Here is a 23,525-nt window from a genome sequence, read left to right as displayed (position 1 = left end):
TTGCAATACTAATTTCCAGAATTTTCAGCTTTAGATGAATTTTTTCCAAAAGAAAACTACCAGGAATATGATATAATTATAAATGGGGGTGGGGGGATATTTGTGACATAAAGTTATAAAGATTCACTACCTGATGGGACAGGAGAGGAACCCATGCCTGCTGTCATTATTGGCTAACTGTGGATTGAAAGAGATTCTTTTGTTAGTCAGAAGTAAGACAGTAGAACAAACTTACTCTCATGCCCCAGCAGGTAATCAATGTGTGTCTTTATAATTTTATGTTATATTTTGGTCCTGGACATATTTCACAGTTTAAAGTTTTAACTTATTTCAGTTTCTTTGCACTATCTGAGGAAGCAAGCACAGTAGCTTCTGATATAATAGGCACTGTAAAGTTAAATTTTCTAAATTCATAAATTATATTCAGCCAGATCAAGTATTATGTTTAATTCCAGTTTTAGCATAGCACCTATGTTATTGCTCTTTAACTGCTGTGTCTAAAAAAAAAGTAGATATTACTTTATCATTATTTTTCAAAACACTTGTGTGTATAATTTATAATAATTAAGTGATGATCATATTCTGTTTACTTTGAATATGACTGCTTTTGTTACATTAATAAACATTGGAATAAATAATTATAAACATTTCTTCACTTCATAGGAGCTCAAGGAAAGAAGACCAGATATCTCTTCATCATCATGGCAGCTATGAGACAACATTTGACACCGAAGGCAATGTTGAAACTGTATCTACCCACTCTAGAGATGATCGCATGTCCAGGAAATCTGATGATGCTCATTCTCATAGATCACTTGGCAGAGAGAGCTCTCAAGGACGCAATAGTTATGATAAGTATGAACACCGGAGAGGTACTGATCCCATACTTCCTGCTGTACTTGAGTTTTGGGAAGAAGGTGACTTTTTTTTTTTTTTTGTAGTAATTTTAATATGATTATTAAATATTTTTTCTAGGTAAATCTGTTGTAATGTGTTCTGACATGTACTTGAGAACTTCTCAATATATATATGATATCTGCATTTAATATGCAGATTGCTTTTATTTTTTAATAGCCATCATTTTTCTTCAGATTATGAATTTGTTTCTTTTAGGAGCAAAGAAAACCACTATATCTCATGATGGGGATGTCGGGGAGAACTCTCATTCCAGAATAGCAGTGTTCATGTGAAAGAACAATGCTGTTCCAATTTTGTAAAACGTTCTTGTTGGATCTGAATATCCTTTCTGAAAGAATATTGTGACCCTATTATATTTTTTCTATGAAATTTGTGTCCCCATGTACATTTTTGAGATAATGCCTGTTTATGATACTGATAGTTCCAGAATACTGATAGAGTTCCAGAATTAGTATATGTATGGAATTGTTAACGTTGTCATAGATACTATGGTTTGCTGTAAGGATTATGCCAGAGCGGCACAGCACCTTCCAATGAACTGTAGCATGTATGGGTAAGTTAGCCAAGAAGCTTCGCTAGAAAATTAATCTTCACTCATCTAATTTTTTGCTGAAGGCACTAAATTGTGTCATAATGTGTATTGGAATATGGAAGAGGTGTGGACTTTCCTTGTCTCTTCCACTTTTCATAACTTTTGGTTTTACCTAGCTGATTTTTCTTGCCAAATTCTACACAAAATCTAAATTATTCAGATTCTTAAAGATCTTGCAAGTGAGAACTCAAAATGGATGCTGGAAAACTGATCCAGTTTTATCACACATTTTAATTGCCTTCATTTATTTTTCCGATGAGACTTCAGTTTTAGAATATTTTCCATTTTGAGCCCTTCTTGCAAGCTGCTGTTTAACAGCTCATAATCCATGTGTAATAATGATCCAGTTTTTTCACCCCCTCTCCCTTACTTGACTCACTATTTTATTAAATTGTCTGTGAAAATTATAGAAATCAGTCTGAGTACTAGGTATCCTCAGTCCAAATTTGTTTGCTTGTTAAATATATACTGGGTGGACCAAACGTCAGGGTACATACAAAACAAAATCTTGCTTGCCAAGTCACTAAGGAGTTGGCTGTTGACGTGCAGTGTGATGCCCAACAGTGTCTCACAGATGTTTGATTAGATTTAATCCTGGTGATCGTGCTGCCCACGGCAGTTGTTGGATATCTTCAGTTTAAAGATATTCCTCTACCACTTGAGTTCTATGTGCAATGGCATTTTCGTGCATGAAAAGAAAATCTGGTCCAACTGCATCCCTAAATAGTTGCACATATTGTTCGAGGATCTGTTTTCAATACCTCTGCACAGTTACTGAAAACATGGAGTGGTGTAGCCATTGATCATTATTCTGCCCCACAAGATCACTGCCTCCTCCATAAGTGTCCCTTTCTCTGATGTTTCAGGGATGGTCCCATATTCCTCATCTCCAGATGAAATAACATCTAGGATCTGTTTGTAGGCTAAAATGAGACTCATTAGAGAACAGAACTGTACCCCATTTGTCAGGGTTCCAAGTCATATGTTTATGGCACCAGTTTTGAAAAGCTCTGAGGTAGTTTGGGGGTTAATGGGACACAAACCACTGGCTTCCCTGTCTAGAGTCCATTTGAGTTGAGCCTTTTTAACATGTCCAGTTGGAAATGTTTTCACCTGTGGCTGCATCAATTTCAAGAGGCAGTTGATGACAGGACGTTATAGGGTTCTGTCTTGCTGTTAGAGCTGGATGGTTGTCTGTTCTGGTTGATGTAGCCCTCAGGCGACTTTGACCAGCTCCTCTTGTAATGGTTCCTGTCTCCTGAATCTGCTTCCATAGTGCCAAGATGACACTGCATGGCACATTAAGTCAACATGCCACCTCCACATGCCACTGCCCTGCTGCAATTCATCCAATGGCCCACCATCATCCAAGCAATGATGACTTGCTATCTTGAGTACCGAAGATGCAGCTCTCCCGCTGAGCAATCCAAAAAACAGGAATGAAGTGATGTGGTCAACTCATGTTTTATAGGCATGAATAATTTGCACAATGTGCAGCTCTTAGTCTTTAAGATGGCAAATCAATTTCTACTGGTTACTCTGAATTTGTATGCTGGGATGCCTATCAGATATTTGTCTTCGACGCCACTATTCACAGTAACATGATCATAAGAAACATTTTATTCTGTTAATTTTGTTGAGTAGTGTAGCTCATGCTTCTTTAAGAAGAATTTTAAAGATTTAGGATAAAAGCTTCAAATGCCAAATTCACATTATGTGCTTAACTTAAATTTTTTGGCTTGAATTTGCTCTGTGGGAGTTTTGCGTATTTTTTAAAATTTATTTTATTTTATTATTTTTTTTTAACAGTAAATGTTATTTCAGACAGGTATTTTTCAGTGTTACACAGCATTGCTTATTCAAAAAAAAATCTGAAGAAAAAGGTCTTTCTTGTGCAGGATAGTGAATTTCTAAACGAAACACTAATGGCACCATTGAATGGTCTCTCGGGTTGCCAGATTATTTTCTGAAAAAAATCTGGTTACCTGGGAGCTATTTAAGAGACCATGTTTAATCCAATAAATCTCATACTGCATTGAACTTACAAGCAGAAATATCTTCAGAATATTCCAAAACTAGTCATGTGTTTATCATGTTTTCAAAAAATAGGACAAAAAAAGATAATTTTCATGCACTGAGTTAATTTTAACTATCTATATGGCCATAAAAAAAATTAGGTTTAGTTTCTGTTATACTGTTTCTATACTTTTCCGGGGAACTTAAAATAAAAACGTACCATGACTTTTGGTGTACCCTGAAAACATCAGTTTATCACATCAATTTTAACTTAATGCAATTTTTTAAATTTACACTGGCTCAAAGACTTGCATTATGGTTTTCTGTGTCTTAGGACACTGAAAAAAACAAGTGAATGAACTGCGTTCAGCTAATGTAGGGCTATTGTTCTTTACCAGAACCTGTTTATTGATATTGTAATTGTTTCCAGTAGGCTTGATGGCACATGTGTAGTGGGTAACATTGGCTTTGGGTATGGCCATACTGAAGGGATGCCCATGTTGAATCAAGTTAAAAAAAATGTCAAAAAAATTTCTGGTTAAAATAGTCAATAGACTACATTTAAAATGTAGTCTGACTATTAAAGAGGAGTTTGATCTATTTTGTACTTAGTAGTGGCAAAGAAGCAAGCTTATACAACATAAGCAAAAAAAAAAACCCAACAACCTTTGGTTACTGTCCATCCCCTCTAATAATTATAATTTGTCTAGTTCTTCCTTAAATTTATCAAGCTACCCACAGAAGTTTGTTCCATCAGTCAGTTACCTGCTGGCTGAAAGCAAATTTTTACACATTTATCCTGCAACTATTCTTCAACAGTTTAAATTTATTTCCTGCTCGTGTGTTAGCATTAGTAGAGGCATTTGATGCAAGAAAGCAAGCTTATGCAGCATCAGCCAAAAAAAAAAAAATAAAGTAAGATAAATAAATAAAAAATAACCACTTCCACTTCACCCCTCTGTTCGTTCGAAATACCTGTCCAGCTGAGCCTTAAACTTATTTAGGCTATCAACTTACACGACAAGGGATGGAAGTCTGTTCCACCTACCAACCACCCGCTGGCTAAAGGCAAATTTCCGCACATTTATCCTACATCTGTCTTTCCTCAATTTGAATTTATGCCCTCTCAGGTGATTATTCTGAGCAAGAGGAAGAATCCGATCAGCATTGAGCATGCTCAAACCATTCAAGGCTTTGTACACCTCTATCAGATCACCTCGCTGGTGCCTAGTCTCCAGACACTGTAATTCGCAAAACTTAAGCCTTTCTTCATAAGAGCACCCCTTTGTTCCAATCTTGTTGCCCTTCTCTGTACTCGTTCCAGCAGCTCTACATCCTTCTTGAAATGAGGCCTCCAGGCCTGTATACAGTACTCTAGGTGTGGCCTAACCATTGCCTTATACAAGGGAATAATCACCTCCTTATCCCTGCTAGAAAAATTCATATACAGTAAACCCCCGCTATTCGCGGGGGTTACGTTCCTGAGAAATGTCGCAAATACTGAAAACGCGAATACTGAGTTATGGCTCCCATAGTAATAAAGCGGTTCGGTTCCAAAGTATGAAATATATAAGAAAAACTAGTCTAAAATTTTGTCTATGTATGTATTATATGTACCTTCATTATATAACTATGTACATAGACAATACATAGTGAAATGCAAGCATATGGCATCGAAATGAAACTAAGAAACAATTTAATATTAAATGTAATATTTATTAGAAATTTCAAACACATCTTTCAAACCAGCGCCATTGCTTGCTAGCAAAAAAAACATCCTGCCAGTGCTATCACCAGTTTCGCTAAAGTGTTGATAAAGGAGTTTTGCCTTTTCACGAATGATGAGTGAACTTAACGGAATTTTATTTTGAGTTCGGTCTTCTATCCACAGATTTAAAGCCTTTTCCATCTTTTCTAATTTAACATCACGAGTTACAGAGCAAATTTTTGAAACAATTAGCGCGTTTTCATGGACACTACGGCGGATTTTTTCTTCCGATTTCTTGATTGATCGTACTGTTGACTCATTGATTTTATGTTTTGCCACTGAGAAGACACTTTCACCATTAGAAATTTTGTCTAATAACTCAATTTTATTCGCTAATGTCATCATCTTCTTTGATATTTTCACATTTGTCTTTTTATTCGTAGCCATATTTTTGTAGGGGTAAGAAAGAACTTTTCCACAATAAAGTCACTTTCTTCCGTTAACACACTCGAAAAAGTCTGTTTTACACCGCAAAACGGTAGATTTATCATTTTTGTAAGCATATCAATTTATAAATTGATAAATTTATTCAATTTATAAACATATAAATTAAAAGCAAACAACGAAACCTTCCATGACAAACACATAACGAACAAGGATTAGCGAGAAACATCCACGCTCGCGATTTTGTCACCCCTCTCCCCCACCCACTGAGCGCTGTTTTGACCAGGAAAGATAATTTTAGCCACGCCCATGTTTTTTATGGCGGAAAATATTCACGGCGCTTTAAAATTCACATTTTTTTAGATTTCATTTTATATTAAATCGGCGATTGCGAAACCACAAATACAGATACTGCGAATAGCGGGGGTTTACTGTATATCATTGACAATACACCATGAGCTATTCTTGCAGCCCGTCTGCACTGCTCAGAGAACTTCATATCTGCCTGCACAACCACCCATAGGTCCCTTTCATTCTCTACCACTGTCAGTGTAGTACCACAGAGTTGGTACGTTGCTCTGGGGTTGCTGTTTCCCATATGTAGTACTTTACATTTGTCAATGTTAAACTTCATTTGCCACCTCTCAGCCCATCTGCTCAACATTTCCAGATCCTGTTGCAGCAGCATAGTGTCAGTAGTGTCCTTGACAACCTTGCCAACCTTCGTATCGTCTGCAAACTTGGACATTAAGCTTGATATACCATCATCAATATCATTTATAAATGCAGAAAACAATAAAGGACCCAATACTGAACCCTGAGGGACTCCACTAATAACATTAGTCCACGATGAGCAGTGTCCATTGATTACTACTCTCTGTCTTCTCCCCCTCAACCACCCCCTTTATCCATAGCAGCAATTTGCCTCCAATGCCACACTGCTCCAATTCGTGCAGCAGTCTTCCATGTGCAACAGTATCAAAAGCCTTTCTAAGATCCAAGTATATAATATCAAAGTTATTCCCTGCGTTCAGTTCCTTTGTCACTGCATCATAGTATCCAATCAAATTGGTCAGGCAAGACTTTCCCTTAACAAACCAATGCTGTGTCTGAATTGCTGCAGTCTTGTCTAGATGATCTTGCAATGCATCTTTAACCAGTGACTCCATTATTTTACCCAGAACAGAAGTTAAACTAACTGGTCTGTAATTACCCGTGTCACCCTTCGATCCCCTTTTGTGAATTGGGGATACATTTGCACATCTCCAGTCCATGGGAACCTCCACTGAGTCCAAGGATGCTCTCATAATTATGGCCAAGAGTTGCTTTGCCACCTCCTTTAATATAACTGGATAGATCCCATCCACCCCAGGTGCCTTTCTTGTGTTTATCTTCAACAATTTCTCCTCCACTTTACTCTCAGTTATTACAAGATTCTCTAGCTTACTGCCAGAGTTGAATACACCTCTGGCATTCCCCTCGCTGAATAACTCCTCATGTGCGAATGTTGATGCAAAATATTCATTTAGTTTGTTAGCTACCTGAGCAGGATCATCAACAGTTGACCCATTGATATCAAGTGGACCAATCTGATTCATCCTCTTCCTTCTAGAGTTTACATATGTAAAGAACTCTTTGCTGTTTTTCTTTGCATCCCTTGCTAAGGATTTCTCGTAATCTGCCTTTGCCTGCCTAACCTCCTTTGTAACTTGGTTACAGATCAACTTGTATCTATCATAGGCTTCTGTGTCACGTGTTAATTTGTATTTGGAAAATTAAATGCATTAGGCATAATCCTTATGGGTTTTGATAATTAACTATATAATATCGGTGTAAATACACCATAGTTAACCCATAGATTTGAGCTACGATTGTAGCGTAGAAGGCATCGTTTTAATTGTATCTCATAATGTGGTTGCCTTCACAACAAGATAGCTACTATTGAATTACTTCAAATAAATAACGCTTCTCTAGTAGAGAAGGCTACTCTTATTTATTTTCAGCGTACCACCACCCAGATGATCGTTTCGAAGCTTTTTGGCTTCGTCATCGGTGGGCGGGTAGGCAATACAACAAGCCATCTCAGTTGCGAGAATATATAGTTAATTTGTATGTATCCCATGCATTTTTCTTCTCTGCCATATGTCTCATTAGTTCATCTGACATCCATTTAGGCCTAAACCTTGAACAATATTTCTTAGTTGGTATGTAAAGCCTAGTAGCTTCCAAGATAAATTCATTGAATGCTTCCCATTTTGAATTTGATGTTGGTAACATCATCAGTTGATCCCACTGTATAGAATTTAAATACTGTCTCAGTCCATCGTAGTCGCCTTTACAAAAGCAATACCCCCTTCCCTTTACCCCTAATGGTAGTTACCTCTTTGAGTAAATACCACTTCAGAACACTCTGATCACTGCCACCTAGTGGTTCATTTATCTGCAGATTCTTAATGCATGAAGAATCACTACTGATAATCAAATCATGAGTATTACTCCCTCTAGTTGCCTCCCGAACATGCTGATGTAGAAAACAATCATCCAATAAATCCACAAAAGCCTTGCTAGTGTGTGAGTGACCAGCCCCCAAATTCCAGTCAATATCTGGGAAATTAAAATCCCCCATTTTATAATGGGGGATTTTACTGGCCCTCTTTCTCTGTACAATTTCTTATTATATGAATGTGTTGTATGAAGTGAGGATGCTGTCAGCATTATTTAGCTTACTCAATCCGTGCAAAACCTTAAACACCTCAGTCAGAGCTCCTAGTTAGTGTCTAGTCTCCAGATGCTGCCATTTGCAGAAGTGTAACCTTTTCTGGTTAGAGTACTCCTTTGTTCCCCTCACTAATCTAGTTACTGTTCTCTGCACTTGCTCCAACGGATCCATGTCCGTCTGCAAATGAGGCTTGCAGACTTCTTTGCAGTACTCACGCTACTGTAGTAGGTAGTTATCCTATTGTATAAGGCGATGGCTTAACCATCATGGTTTTTTAATGGGATGGCCACCTCCTTATCCCTACTGGCAAGATTCCTGATAATGGACAAAACCCACAAGCTGTCCTAGCAACCCATCTGCATTGCTCAGAGAATTTCATGTCTAACCGTGCGGTTATCCCCAGGACATTTTTTGAGTGTGGTATTTCACGGTTATGTTATTCTGGGATTAATGCTACCTGTATGCACTACCTTTAGTTTTTTAGGACATCAGAAGTGAATTTGTTAGTTGGGCTATGTCACGAAACAGCTAATTGTTTCAGATGGAAAGTCTAATTCTTTATAACTGAAAGTAATTTACAAAGGAGGTTAATGCTTTCATGTGTTATTAAAGATTATCTTGATTACCAATAAACTTTTTAAAAAGAAAACTGTCTTGCTGAACTTCATTTAATTTAAAACAGCATCTTTGAAATCCTTGATATTTATATTCCTTCCTTGCAGGAGAAGATGCTTTTCTAAATGCATCTGTATTACAACTTGATCCTAGTCAAGTGCAGTTTAAACTGGCACCTACTTATACCCTGTATATGGCAGCTCGTTACAGAGCATCTACCCATTTTCGACCTGAAACCACTCCCAGTGATCGTGCCCATCGCTTAACAGCTCTTATGAATAAAGTTTCCGGTATGATCCATCAAGTCATTCAGGTGAGAAATTGATTTTAGTGTAATTATCATGCTGTTTTTTTAGGATATGTATGCTCTGTGTGCATGGGGGAGGGAATAAAGAAAAGATTCATAAAAGGAATATGGTACTGAATAGGTGTCACATACCTAAATATTAGTTAACTTTGTACACTTGTTCCAGTCACATCTTGCACACAGATTTGAAGACACCCCGATTTAAAAATCTCAGTAGTACTGACATTTATCAAAATCACTTGGCTGAATTTTGATAAACGTGATTAGTATTAGTGGTGCTACTGAAACTTAAATTTTGTTCTCTTCAAATCTGTGTGACATGATATGTCTGGAACAATTGTGCAAGGTTAACGAATATTTAGGTTGGAAGTTTGTTCCAACAATCAATCAATCACTCTCTTGCTTAAAGCAAATTTTGATACTTCTATCCTACAAGCATCTTTTTTGATTTAAATTTATGTGCCTTTTATGTGTTTTCCAAGCAAGCATTAGAATGTCATCCGCATTTAATTTACCCAATCCATTTAAGGTCTTAAACCTAACATGTCAGTTAGGTTTATTTGCAGGCACCTAGTTTTCCTCCTGGGCAGCAGTACTCTCTAGTTAGTGGCACTAAAATACATTATTCACAACCAGAGGTGTTATTTTTAAAAATAAACATATTTATTCCATTTTGTTTCACTTTAACACCAGTTTTTTTAAGTTTATAATGTGGTTGCCATTAGATGTTTCTTTGAAATTTTGCTTCTAGATCAAATAAAAATTCATAGAAGTAGTATTATGACAATGTGTTCAAAAATCAATCTGTTAAGAATTGCATCTTTTTTTTTCTCCCCTTCTGCATCCAAATCAAGATGAGTGCATAGCTGCCACCTTTCCAGATGGAGATTGTATTTTCGACTCGATTTGACCCCCTTCTCTGTGTAACTGTCATACTAGAGCTGGTACTGTAAACTTGCTTTCTCTCTCTCTCTCTCTCTCTCTCTCTCTCTCTCTCTCTCTCTCTCTCTCTCTCTCTCTCTTTCAAAACTGTTTTTTTTTCTTTCTTTCTTTTTACAAAAAAAAAAGTTTTAACCTCCCCATCTCAGCTTACTAATGGCTAGGATGTGGTTAATGAAATGAGCAATAAACAGACACTAATAATAATAAAAGGGCATGATGACACAGTGGTTATGACACTGGACTACCAGCCCGGTGGTCACTGGTTCGAGTCCTGTTTTGGTGGAAGCGAATGCAGCTCCATAATGCTGGGAGACCAGTATAATAATAATAGCAATAAAATTAGAATAATAGTGATAAATAAAATAAATAATAAAAAAATATATATATAAAATATTGCAAAACATGCTCCAACGGACCAAACTTCCCCAAGGCTGGAGTGATAGCTAAGGCAGACAGTGGTGCCATCTGGTGTCATACAGCAAGAACTAATGCTGCCACTGGACATAAGCCAAAGCTAAACAGGTCCACCTCCATAGATGGATGATGTCGAAGAGAAATAATCATACTGCATCAACCCTCGCCCAGGATAAAGTTACTTGCAGTCAGATCTCAGGCAGAGGAGTAAGTTGAAAGTCGGAGACTGTCTCCCGAGGAAGACAATGGAGCAAGTGGTGCTGTCCTCCGTATGGCTACTACAAGAGAAGGGCAAGGCCATCCAGTCCCATTACTGAGTGGTCACTAGCACAACTTCAGTGGTGACCACCCAGGATGGAAGAAAAAACACCAAAGCATGGAGCATCAAAATGAATATGTACATCATGTGAGCGTACTATGAAATAACCAAGCTAGAGACCGATATGACAATGTAGAGGTTGAAACTACATACCAAGTGATTGGAACGATTACCATATATGATTAAGATTAGGTCACTGAATAGCGGACCAGAGAACAACCATCAACCAAAGAACCTGGTAGCTCCAGAAATTTTGGAAAAAAAATCAAGCAGGGCGTGAGCAATCAACTACAAAGAACAAAGAATATGGACAACAATGAACCAGAGGAGGCAGAGCTAGAAGAAATAAAACCCAGAGCAGCTGAAGTGGAAAGAGACAAGGTTGTGATATCCAGGATAGAAGACGAGTGGAAGAAGGCCCTAACAGAATTTGAAGGAATGTACTCCACAATGACCCATATGATACCGAATCAGGGACCCAATAGAAGCCAGTAGAGAGTCACTGACCCCCATCAATCGGCAAATAATACCATACTACCTCAAACATTGGTGGCTATTCACATACCATATACTGTGCTAGCCGACCGGGCTAGCCAGGTGGGTAAAGTGCCTGCCTGGCAACCCAAAGGTCTCGGGCTTGGATCAGAGTAAAATGCAAAAACTTTGGGAGGTGCATTATGGCCACAGAAGCCGATGCGCCAACAACTACCAAAAAAAAAAAAAAAAAAAAAAAAAAATATACTGTGCTGCCATAGCAACTACTGGGATTAATAGAAGAGAAATGAGAGACCAGCATCAGAAGAACTGAAAAAAAGAAGGAACCACCAGCATGAGAAAGAACACTTCAGCAGAAAGAATTAAGAGTCAGGATAGGCCAATTGACCCACTACCAATGGGGTATAATAGGAGTCAGAAATTGATTGGAAAAGTGTACAGCATCCTCAAGAGAGATAGTGACCACAGCAAACACAACACCAAAAATCAGATATTAGGAGAATACTTCGACACACTGAAGCAGAACCTCCCCACACTCAGCAAGAAACTACGCAGATACAAAGAGAACTCCCAGAGAAAAATAAACAAAGGAATCTTCGATGAGGAAATAAAGAGCTTTCTACAGGAGCGTCAGAAAAGAAGGGAAAGACGGAAACAGACCACTTGAGCAGAAGACGATTGAGGAGTTCTGGAGCAGCAAAGTAAGACATAACAGCTGAGCCCCCGGGATAGAACTAGAACAGGAGAAAACCAAGGATATACAAGAGATGTGAGAGTGGACTTCTTCCTCCAAAATCGGGAGGGAGAAGTAAAACAGTTGATCAGGAACTCCCACAACTGGCAGACCCCAGGAATAGATAACGTCCACAACTACTGGTACAAGAAGCTCACTTGCGCACACAAGCATCTAGCAGAGCAGTTAATCCAAATGACAAGGCACCCAGAGCTAATCCCAAAGTTTCTCACTCAAGGAATCGCATATCTGAAGCCTAAAGACCAAGATACAAGAAACCCGGCAAAATACAGTCCAATCACCTGTCTCCCAATGATGTACAAGATCCTGATGAGCTGCATAACCAAGAAGGTATGACAACTTGGAGAGCCAGAACTTAATGGCCAAAAGCAGAAAGGATGCAAGCAGATGAGAAGGATGCAAGGAGCAATTAACCATATATGCCACAGTTATAAAGTAAGCCTACAAGAGGCACAGCCTGTTCACAGCCTATGTCGATTACCACAAGGCCCTTGACTCCATGCCTCATAGCTGGCTAATAGAGATGCTGAAGATCTAAAAGTCAATCCAACAGTGAAAAACTTACTAGAAGCAACGATGGCAAATTTGAGTACCACCATTAAGGTCGATAACATCACAACCAGACTGATCCTCATCAGGAGAGGAATCTTTCAGGGAGATGCCCTGAGCCCACTGTGGGTCTGTCTATCACTCAAACCACTATCCACCATGCTCAACAGTAGCAAGTGTGAATATAACCTCAAAGAAGGAAGGAAAGGCCTGTACACTCTCATCCACCTGATGTACGTGGATGACATCAAACTCTACATAGCAACTCCAGCAACTACTCTGGATGACTGTAGAATTCAGCAATGATATTAGGATGGAATTTTGTCTAGACAAATGCAAGACCCATGGATTACACCAGGGGGAATTAGTCAGCTGAAACTACCAGCTGCAGACTGGTAAAGAAATCAAAGCCATGACAGTGGGAGACACCTACAAATACCTGGGGATGATGCAGGCTCAACAGTTATGGCACAAGGAAATCAAGGCCTGCCTCACCGAAAAATACCATCAAAGACTCAGAAGCCTGCTGAAAGCAAAGCTGAACTGAGGGACCACATAAAAGCCATAAACACCTATGCAGTCCCAGTGCTAACATACTCCTTTGGGATTATAGATTGGACTTGCACTGAGCTAGAGAATATCATGAGAAGGACAATGATGACCAAGAGCAGCCAACACCACCCACTCAGCTGCGGAGAGACTTCCAATAGCTTGGAAAGAGGGAGGAAAAGACCTGATAGACCTCATTGAGCAACAGAAAACAGTGATAGCTGACCTGAAGGATTACTTCCAGAAAAACACAGCAGCAGCACTCAACGAGGCCATAAGGAAAATAGACAGTCAGCATATCTGACTCAACCTAAGTGAGGAGTTCCTGCCAGAAAAACACAGCAGCACTCCACGAGGTCATAAGGAAGATAGACGAGCAGCATATCTGACTCAACCTAAGTGAGAAGTCCCTGCCACCAGGCCCCAAGTGGCAAGCAATTTTCTTACTGTGATAATAGTGCTCTCTAACGTGATATAGTTTTTCTTTTCTAGTGTGCTTATTCTTTTGTTTACTTGAAGTGGTTCTGCACTTTAGAGGTCAAAAGTAAGGCCCAAGAAAAGACATCCACCTTTCTTTTCTTAGTCTTTATATTTATTACTAACCAACTCTACTAACTTAAACAACCGCTTGGTCACTAGTGGCTCCGCTCCTGCCTCCACGTGTCGGGACTGGTAACCTGGGGGGATAAACCAACCCTCAGGGCTAAAAGGAGTAAAGATGGAAACAAATGAATTTCCATGTTTAGAGTCAAAGAGCTCTCAACAAATTGACAATTACGATACTGATCATGGCTGCTCTGTCTCGAAGAGAATGAAGAAAGACACTGGCGGACAGGCATTACCAGCATTCCTTTGAATGCTGGTAATTACCATATGGGAGATATGGAAGAATTACCACATGAAAGAAAGCAATGACTCAGGATGCCCTAATTTTTCAAGAAAAGAAAAATCAAAACTCGACAGATGTAAACAAGCCACCCACAAAAAGCAGACAGACTCATCTTCCACCCACAAAACTAAATAATGGAACAAACCATACAATGGAATTGCAGAGGTTTTTGCAGCAATATTGATGATATCTATGAATTAATTCATCATTTCAGTCCTTCTGCCACGTGCCTACAAGAAACGAATTTAACATCAAAAATCTCCGTTTCAGTAAAAAATTATACCATCTTCAGAAAAGATTGATCTGAAACTAATAGCCCCCATGGAGGAGTAGCTGTACTCGAGGAATCAAGAGTCGACTCCAGGCGCATTCCTTTGAAAACACAATTAGAAGCTGTTGCTACAAGTGGAACTCCCCAAGGATCAATACTAGGACCATTGTTTTTGATTTCCATAAATGACATTGATAAAGGGATAGAGGGCATGATGTCTAAATTTGCTGATGATGTAAAGATTGGCAGAGTAGTTAATGATCACCACCAATCAGAGATTCTTAAAAGTAACCTAGATAGACCTCAGGGATGGTCAGAAAAATGGCAGCTATGCTTTAATCCAGTAAACCTTTGGAACAATAACCCCAAAATAACTTATACACTTGGTGGAGTTGAACTAAAGTCAATAGTGGAGGAAAGGGACTTGGATGTTACGATACGGTCAGACATGAAGTTTTCCAAGCATTCAAGACAGGTTGCAAGGAAGGCCTATAGTGTCCTATCGATGATTTATCGAACATATGCTAGTAGAGATAAGGATGTCATAATCCCATTATAGAGGAAAGACTTCAAATATGTGGAGTGCAGAGTTTGGAATCTGGGCACCTTAGAGGAGACTTGTGGTGTTTAAGGCTCTGAGAGGCATAAGTAAAATGAATGAGAAAGAAATTGGCACGGTTATAAATGATTCTAGAACTTGGGACCATAAATTCAAGTTACGCGGGGCGGGGAGATGTTTAGACTGGATTGCAGGAAGTTTTATTTTAGCCAGCAAGTTATAAATTACTGGAATAAGTTACCTACATGGGTGGTATAGGCTGACAGTTTGGAAAAATTCAAAGGTCAGCTGGATAGTTACCTATAGGAGGAGGAAAACACATAGATTGTCTATTTCCTTTTCTTTTATTAATTTATTTTTTAAAATCTTCTTAATTATTATTTTATTATTATTATTATATTTTAAAGTTTTGTGGCTGGTGCAGCATAAGCCATGGCTTCCTTGCACCATGCGGCCATTGTTAATAGTAATGTCAGTTCAGGTGGAGTGCACATATAACTTATATGTGGGCAAGGACTGCAGGTGATGGCCAGATGAAATGTGCAATGCAAATTTGCCTTTGCTTCAATCCTTTACACATGCACACATAGATAGAATGCCAAAGTTATCTCCAGATCTCTAAATTTTTTATAGTTTTTTGAAAGTTAGGTCTTTTTGCTTAATTTTCTGTTTAAGAAACTTATTGCTCTTCATCGTCTGGTTCTTCACAAGTAATCACAGTAAATGCTATTGCTTCTTCCAGTTCTTCATTCTTTAATTCCTTCTTGTGAAACTGTACGAGTGCTCTTCAACTTTTCCCCTTTCCATCTTACCAAATCCTTTACCTCTAGTAGCATTTTTCAAAGATGCTACTAGAGGTAAGAGGCATCCCCACCTTGGGTGCTGAGGAGATTGAATCGCTGTTTCAGGGCATAACTTCTTCGAGCAAACCTCACAGGTGACTGCTTGATTTTTGATCGTACTTCTCCAATAATTTGGATGGTCGTTAATATTATAAACTCCTTCCAATAATGGCATCAGTGACGTGTCTAAACTTCTTTGTACATAATGAGACTTAAATGTTACAGTAATCTGTGGGAAGTAAAGTAAAAAAATAGTATTTAAGGGAAAAACATAACTATCATTTGTATGGATGCAAATGTTGAAAATGGATGATTAAGCATATAGTTGAAGAGAACAACTTGAATAGCAAATTATTATACTAGTGTATGTTAAAAAAATTTCTGCTCTTTTTTTTTTTTTTTTTTTTTTTTTTTTAAATGCAAATAAGTGAACATTTTAAAATTTTAGGTGCTGATTCCAAATCTGGTGGCGCTGGTGGCACCAGCTGTATGCTAGCTAAATTAGTGCGCTCTTAAAAATTAATAAATAAAGAAGGTTTTCGGGAGTGTTGCTCAAAAAGAAGTTATATTTTAGATAAAATAAGTGTGGGTGAGTGATAGGTTAAGATTTGAGACCTAAATGTGGTTTTATTTTTCGGACTGAACTTTTTAAAATGGTTATCATTGTTATGTTCGGACATAGGAAATTTCAAGGTCATTAAATTTTTAAGGAACTATAATCAGTCACTGGGAATTCTTAGTAGAATAGTTGTGCTACATGATAGCTTTGATGTAGAAGTTTTCAGGATACCAAATTGTATTTAAAAATACTCACGTTTTGCTGAGTTATACATTATTGGTATTTTCAAGGTCAGGTCACAGTAATTTTACCGAGTCAGCCATTTGGATGTTTCCAGGAGATAAAACTACAGCAGTGCCACCTGTTTGGTCAGTGGTGACTAGAAATTCGGCATAAATTGCGTAAAATTATGACATCACGAGGCAGCTTCATCACTGAATAATAGCTACTCCATTTATATGGCTGTGGCAGGTTTAGTAGTTTAATTTGTTAAACTACTAAAGCACCGAAAGATATATGCTCCCAGAAGGGCCTTCCATGACGGAAAGGTTTCAGTGGAGACAGACGAAACCCGTTTCAAAAGGTCCACACACGACCTTTTCAACTAAATTGTGATCCAAGAAAGCAACGGGAAACTACTTGGATTATCCTTCCCTTGAAAACTTCAATGATAGCAAGCAAAATAAACCACGGCCCCGAGTCTCGGCGTCCCTTGAATGGGACAGGGGTGTTAAGAATCTCCGAGCTTGCGTCGAAGAATTTTCTGAAACTAGCTACATGGAACGTTAGAAGCCTACTACAACCAGGAAAACTAGCCAATGCTTTACAAGAAATGGAACACATTAACATTAACATACTTGGGCTAAGTGAAACCAAATGGCCTGGAACAAAGAAGTTTATATCAAACGACCACCACGTCTTCTGTTCCGGAGGAGAAGAGAACACCAAGCAGACGTACGGCGTCGCTTTCGTTGTCCACAAACAACTGGCCAACAAAGTCACCAGTTTCACCCCAATATCGGAACGAATCGCACTACTACAGCTAGCAGGCAACAAGATCAACCTGAATGTGCTCCAGGTCTACGCACCAACAGCGGACAAAGACGATCAAGAAATTGAATTGTTCTACGACAAGCTAAGCAACACTTTAAAGTCGCTGAAGAAGCACGACATGACGGTCATCCTCGGTGACTTTAATGCCAAAATCGGTCAAGGAAAGCTACAAAACATAGTCGGAGAACATGGCTTGGGGACACGGAATGAACGAGGCGACAGACTCGTCCAGTTCTGCCAAGAAGAAAAATTTAGCATTGCCAACACTTGGTTCAAACTACCACCTCGACGACTATACACCTGGACCTCACCACAAGACTCTGACAACAATATCGTCAGGAACCAAATTGACTACATCTTAATCAACATCAGATATAAGTCAAGTGTCCTCAAGGCAAAAACTTACCCCGGAGCAGACATATCATCAGACCATAACCCAGTAATAGCAACACTACGTCTCAAATTACGAGCAGTCAAACGCACAAGCACAACAAAAAGAATCGACCTGGAGAAACTGAAGAACACCGCCAACAGACGACAAGTACAGCTTCATCTCAACACTACAATCCGATCGATCGAAGCAGTAACAACAGACGTGCAAGCATTCGGGCGTTCACTCAAACAGTGCATCAATGAAACAGCAGAAACCCTGCTAGGACATCAGACGTTGAAAAAGAAACAACGGTGGATGACCCAGCACATACTAGACCTAATGGATGAACGGAGAATATTCAAAAGCAACAACAACCGGGAAAAATACAAAGAAATACAACAAAAGATCAAACAGGAAATCCGGAAGGCGAAGGAAAAATGGATGGAAGATCAGTGTGCAGAAATCGAAGACCTAATCAAGAAAAATAACTATAACCTGCACAAGAAGCTTAAAGAAGCTGGAAACATCTACAAACCGGCTCCTATCCCAAGTTTATATACGGACAACAATCAACCTATACTAAGCAAACAAGCCAAACTCGACACCTGGAAGAGCTATATATACAATCTGTTCGGCACCAACAGAAAACCGGCAGAAACGCAACAACAAACACAGGAAGAGAATCTCCACATATTAACATCTGAAGTGGAACATGCCATCCGAATAACAAAGCCAGGAAAGGCCTGTGGACCTGATCAGATTCATGTGGAACTGCTGAAACAACTAGACTACAGCAACATCCAACAACTAACGAAATGGTTCAATCAAATCTACAACAACAACGACATTCCATCCGAATGGCTCCAATCCATCTTTGTGGCCCTACCAAAAAAGGCTACCAGCCGGAAATGCGAAGACTTCAGGCTGATCAGTCTAATGAGCCAGGTGCTAAAAGTCTTCCTCAAGGTGATTCAGCAAAGGATAAGATGTAAGTGCGAAAGTGCACTAGGAAACACACAGTTCGGATTCTGCAGGGGACTAGGCACCAGAGAAGCAATTTTCTGTTTACAAATATTGCTACAAAGGTGCTATGAACATCAAAAAGACGTGTATATATGTTTTATTGACTACGAGAAAGCCTTCGATTCAGTAGACCACGACCGCCTAATTGACCGACTGAGAAAACTTGGGCTTGAAAACAATGATATCAACTTTATTATAACTCTCTACTGGAATCAAACAGCCCGGCTTCACTATGACAACGATCTGACAGACCCAATTCCAATAAAAAAAGGCGTCCGGCAAGGCTGTCCATTATCTCCCATTCTTTTTAACATCTATTCGGAAATGATCTTCGACCAAACACTGGCTGACAAGAACATCGGCATAAAAGTTAACGGACACTACATCAATAACTTAAGATATGCCGATGACACAGCACTAATAGCGGATTCAGAACAAGATTTACAGACCTTGAACGAAGTGGACATAGAAAGCCAAGCATGGGGGCTACGAATCAACAAAAAGAAAACAAAGGTGATGAAGGTCAGCAGGACTGCAAGCAAAATCACGATCAAACTAAACAACGAAAAATTAGAGCAAATACACCGCTTCAAGTATCTCGGAGTACTCATTGATGACCAGCTGAACCATGAGGCCGAAATCAAAAGCAGAATTGAACAAGCCAGGCAGGCATTCACCAAATGGAGAACCCTCCTCACCGACAGAAGCTTGAACATCATGCTCAAATTACGCACATTGAAATGCTACATCTGGCCAATACTGCTCTACGGTGTAGAAACCTGGACTCTAACATCAGCCACTACAAAAAAGCTCCAGGCCTTCGAAATGTGGCTCTACCGAAGAATGCTGAAAATTCCGTGGACAGCCAAGATAACCAACGCACAGGTCCTGCAGGACATGCACACGGAACGGGACCTGCTCAAAACCATCATCAGCAGGAAATGCAAATACCTAGGTCACATCGCTAGGAACCAACAAAAATATCACCTACTACCACTCATCCTGGAGGGAAAGATCGAAGGCAAGAAACGCCCAGGCAGACCGAAAATGGCATGGCTAGATAACATCAACACCTGGCTTCACATGACAACAGCACAAATTCTACACGCAGCGCTAGACAGAGAACAATATCAAAACGAAGTCGCAAACGCCATTCGGCAGCATTAAAGAAGAAGAAGATTCCAAATCTGTGATTGGTTTTGTTCCATAACTAATTTTTTTTGCACAAAGTGAAAAATGTGCTATGTACAGATTGTTAAGAACAAATCGTAATTTAGTGAATGCACAAATCGATACTAATAAACACATTAAAGTGCATACCTGGTTTTTTTTTTTTTTTTGAAACTCGTGTTCATCAAATCCCTTGGAAAGATTAGTCTGCTGTCATTATCCTATTCCGTTTAGTGTGGTATCTTTTTTCCATAATCTTAATACCTTGGTGAAACATTTTATCTGCTTTTCACTGATGGCAAGGTTCAATGGAAAGTATTCATGGCTGTATAAAAAAATTAACCTTCCCCCCAGTAAATCTTTAAAGTTTTATAAACCAAGCCTTCACTTCTTTCTGAGATGTAGGAGTTGTGAAATTATCGTGTAGCAGCTAATTTATGGTTCACCAAAAACACCAGTGTGAAGTTTAGCACCACTTATCTCAAATTTTGAAAAAAATTTACCAAAATCTTTCATTATATATGATCTTAACAGTCTATCTCATTAGAGTCCCAGTTTTATATGTATTAGTGGTAGAAGCACTTTTTTTTTTTTTTTTAAGAGATAAGTGGCTAATTGGTGGCACTTTTGCTGTCAGGTGTGAAATTAATTCTTTTTGACCATGTTTCTAATTTAAAACTGATGTGCATACTTCCAACCTTTTTGGAAGCATTGGCAAGCAGGAGTCTGACAACAGCATGGTCTGATGATGAGTATTGGTAAGATGCCTGAAAAGTTGCCTTAAATCTATAGTGGTTTGGACTATAAGCTTAATAAACAATATTATTAATTATAGTAATTAATTTTCATGGAAAACAACCACGTAATTCTTCCCTAACTATATTAAATTGATCTATATTGAAGTTATTACATACAGCTGGATTGACAAAGAAATAATTGTAAGATTTCTGTTGGTATGATTTTAATTAAATTTGGAATGGCTAGACACAAGTCTTTCTATAAGGCTCAAATATAAAATATCATGAAAATCCATCCCCTGGTAGTTGAGTTATTACATGTGGACAAACAAAGAAATAATTTTGAAATTTTTATTGGTCCAATTTTTAAAGATATTTTGGATGGCTCAACAAATCTTTTTAAAAGGCCAAAATATCAAATTTTGTGGAAATCTGTCAACTAGGAGCCAAGTTATTACATGATGGATGGACAGATATGGTAAAGACAATAGGTGCATTTTGCTTATATGTTAATACCCCCCTAAAAAAACAAGTTGCAAGCACAAATATTGCTTTTTAAAGTGGAGGACAGTAGTCCTCCATATAACTGATGGTTTTGTTACAAAATCACCATGACTAATGAAGTGTTAAAAAAAAAAAAAAAAGTTTGTCCAAATATGAAATGAGATATAATGTTCAGTTAAACATTACAAATTTATTTATTTTCAGGACCGGTATCGAGATGCATCTGCTTTAGCTTTTTGGTTAGCTAATGCATCCGAGCTACTTCACTTCCTGAAACAAGATCGCCACCTGAGTGCTTATACACTAGATGCTCAAGATATGCTTGCTGAGAGTGTTCAGCTAGCTTTTCGCAGTTTAGTTACTTGCCAGCAAGGAGAACTGCAAACTGCAATGCCTGCATTTTTAGAAGATCGAGAAGATGTCAGCGAAGAAGAAGGTACTACTGGTGAGTTTCAAATAAAAAATTTTTGTCCTGCACAAAAGATATGCTTTTTTAGTTAATTAGGAATAAATGTTGAACTTCATCATATATTTTACACTTCCTATTATAGAATGAGATGTGCTTATTTCTGCACAAAGAGAGAAATGTAGATTGTTATATATGTCGCAGAAAAAACGGCAATAACATGTTATTATTGAATAGATCATTTTCTTTCATGCCAGGAATGAGTTTAATACTCTGAGTAACTGTTTTTGTAAATGTTTCCTTAGCCATTTAGTGGTGCCTCCGTAGCCAGGTGGGCAGGAGCAGCTGTGTGTTGCACACACTTCTTGATTAGACCGGGGTTCGAGTCCATGACTACCAAATACAGTGGATGCGGAAAGGTCAGGGAATGATCACCACATATCCCCGGAGCAATATGGCCTAAGTTGCTAATGCTCCAAATAGCATCTCTATCTATCTAGCCATTTAGTCAGAAAAACAGTTGCAATAAATGGAAAGAGGAAGAATATTTCTAAAACAGCTATCTTTAGTCAATTCAGTTGGAGAGATCTTTGTTGATATGTGTGTTGTTTGCTGACTGAATGAGGAATCAGTGGGTCAAGGTAATCTAGTCAAGACCTAGAGAGCCAAATAAATTTTTTATATCATAATATATTTTAGTAGAGTTCATTTTAGCACCATTTAATTGCCTTCTTACCAAAGTGTCTAAAAAGGTCAAAATCTTTGTGGTGAGGGTGCAGATCATTACAATCCTATTTCTCTTTTGTGGAGTGACTTATGCTTGTATAAATTAACCACTTCTGTCATGTCTTGTAAAATAAATTATCTAGTGTAATCACAACCTGTAGATCTGATATCTTTTTGTAAAGAACACTTTCTTATTAAATTGAGTGAAGATGTGAGATTGTTACCATAAATTTAATTTATAGCTTTAATTGGTTTTAATTCCTATTCAAGAACTATTTTCCTCACTAATAAGAGCAAGTAAAATATGTAAAATTTTATGTTGTTAAATATAAACCATTCACTATACAAATGAAAACTAATGAAAGAAATGCAATAAAAATACAGATCATAAATACCGCCGCTGTGTAACAGAATTATACACCGATGAGCCAAAACATTATGACCACCTACCTAATATGATGTTGGTCCTCCACATGCAGCCAAAACATCTCATACCCGGTGAGGCATGGATGCTACAAGATTTCTAAATCTGTCTTGTATCTGGTAACAACACGTAACCAGCAGATCCTGTAAGGTCCATTGTAATGTTGAGACGCCACAGATCGGAGTTGCTGTTCTAACACAAACCACAGATGCATGATGGGATTGGCGTCTGGGGAATTTGGAGGCCAGGGTAATACGCGAAACATGAGGAAGTCTTCCTCATGTTTTGCGAACCAGTCTTGAGCAATCTTGGTGGTGTGGTATGGAACATTATCCTGCTGAAAGACTGCACTGCCAGAGGGAAAGACCGTTGCCACGAAAGGGTGTACCAGGTCAGCAATGATGTTTAGGTAGGTGGTAGACATCAGGGTGCCCAGCACATGGATGACTAGAACCAGAGTATCCCAGCAGAACATCGCCCAAAGCACGACACTGCCACCACTGACTTGTTTTCGTTCCTCCGTGCATCCAGGCACCATCACTTCCCCAGGTAAACAATGCACACATACCCGGCTGTCCACGTGGTGCAACAGGAAACATGATTCATCGCACCAGGTGACCTTCTTCCAATCTCTGAAAGTCCAGTTTC

The 23,525-nt window shown here is 38.6% G+C and overlaps 1 protein-coding gene across 2 annotated transcripts in view; it reads left to right on the top strand.

Annotated features, from left to right (window-relative positions):
• cno (adherens junction formation factor afadin) overlaps positions 1–23,525 on the top strand; it is a 525,824-nt gene that overhangs the window by 180,374 nt on the left and 321,925 nt on the right. For both annotated transcript variants that reach the window (XM_090380034.1, XM_090380033.1), the window contains exons 11-13: positions 664–917; positions 9,120–9,325; positions 21,526–21,766. In XM_090380034.1, coding sequence (XP_090236160.1) covers positions 664–917; positions 9,120–9,325; positions 21,526–21,766 — 701 coding nt within the window. The remainder of the gene's footprint in view (positions 1–663; positions 918–9,119; positions 9,326–21,525; positions 21,767–23,525) is intronic.

Source organism: Mastigoproctus giganteus, chromosome 8 (genome assembly GCF_048544385.1).
Source record: "Mastigoproctus giganteus isolate SK-2022 chromosome 8, ASM4854438v1, whole genome shotgun sequence".
Taxonomy (NCBI): domain Eukaryota; kingdom Metazoa; phylum Arthropoda; class Arachnida; order Uropygi; family Thelyphonidae; genus Mastigoproctus; species Mastigoproctus giganteus.
Note: the sequence above shows the minus strand (reverse complement) of the source record. Positions and strands in the feature narration are given on the sequence as shown.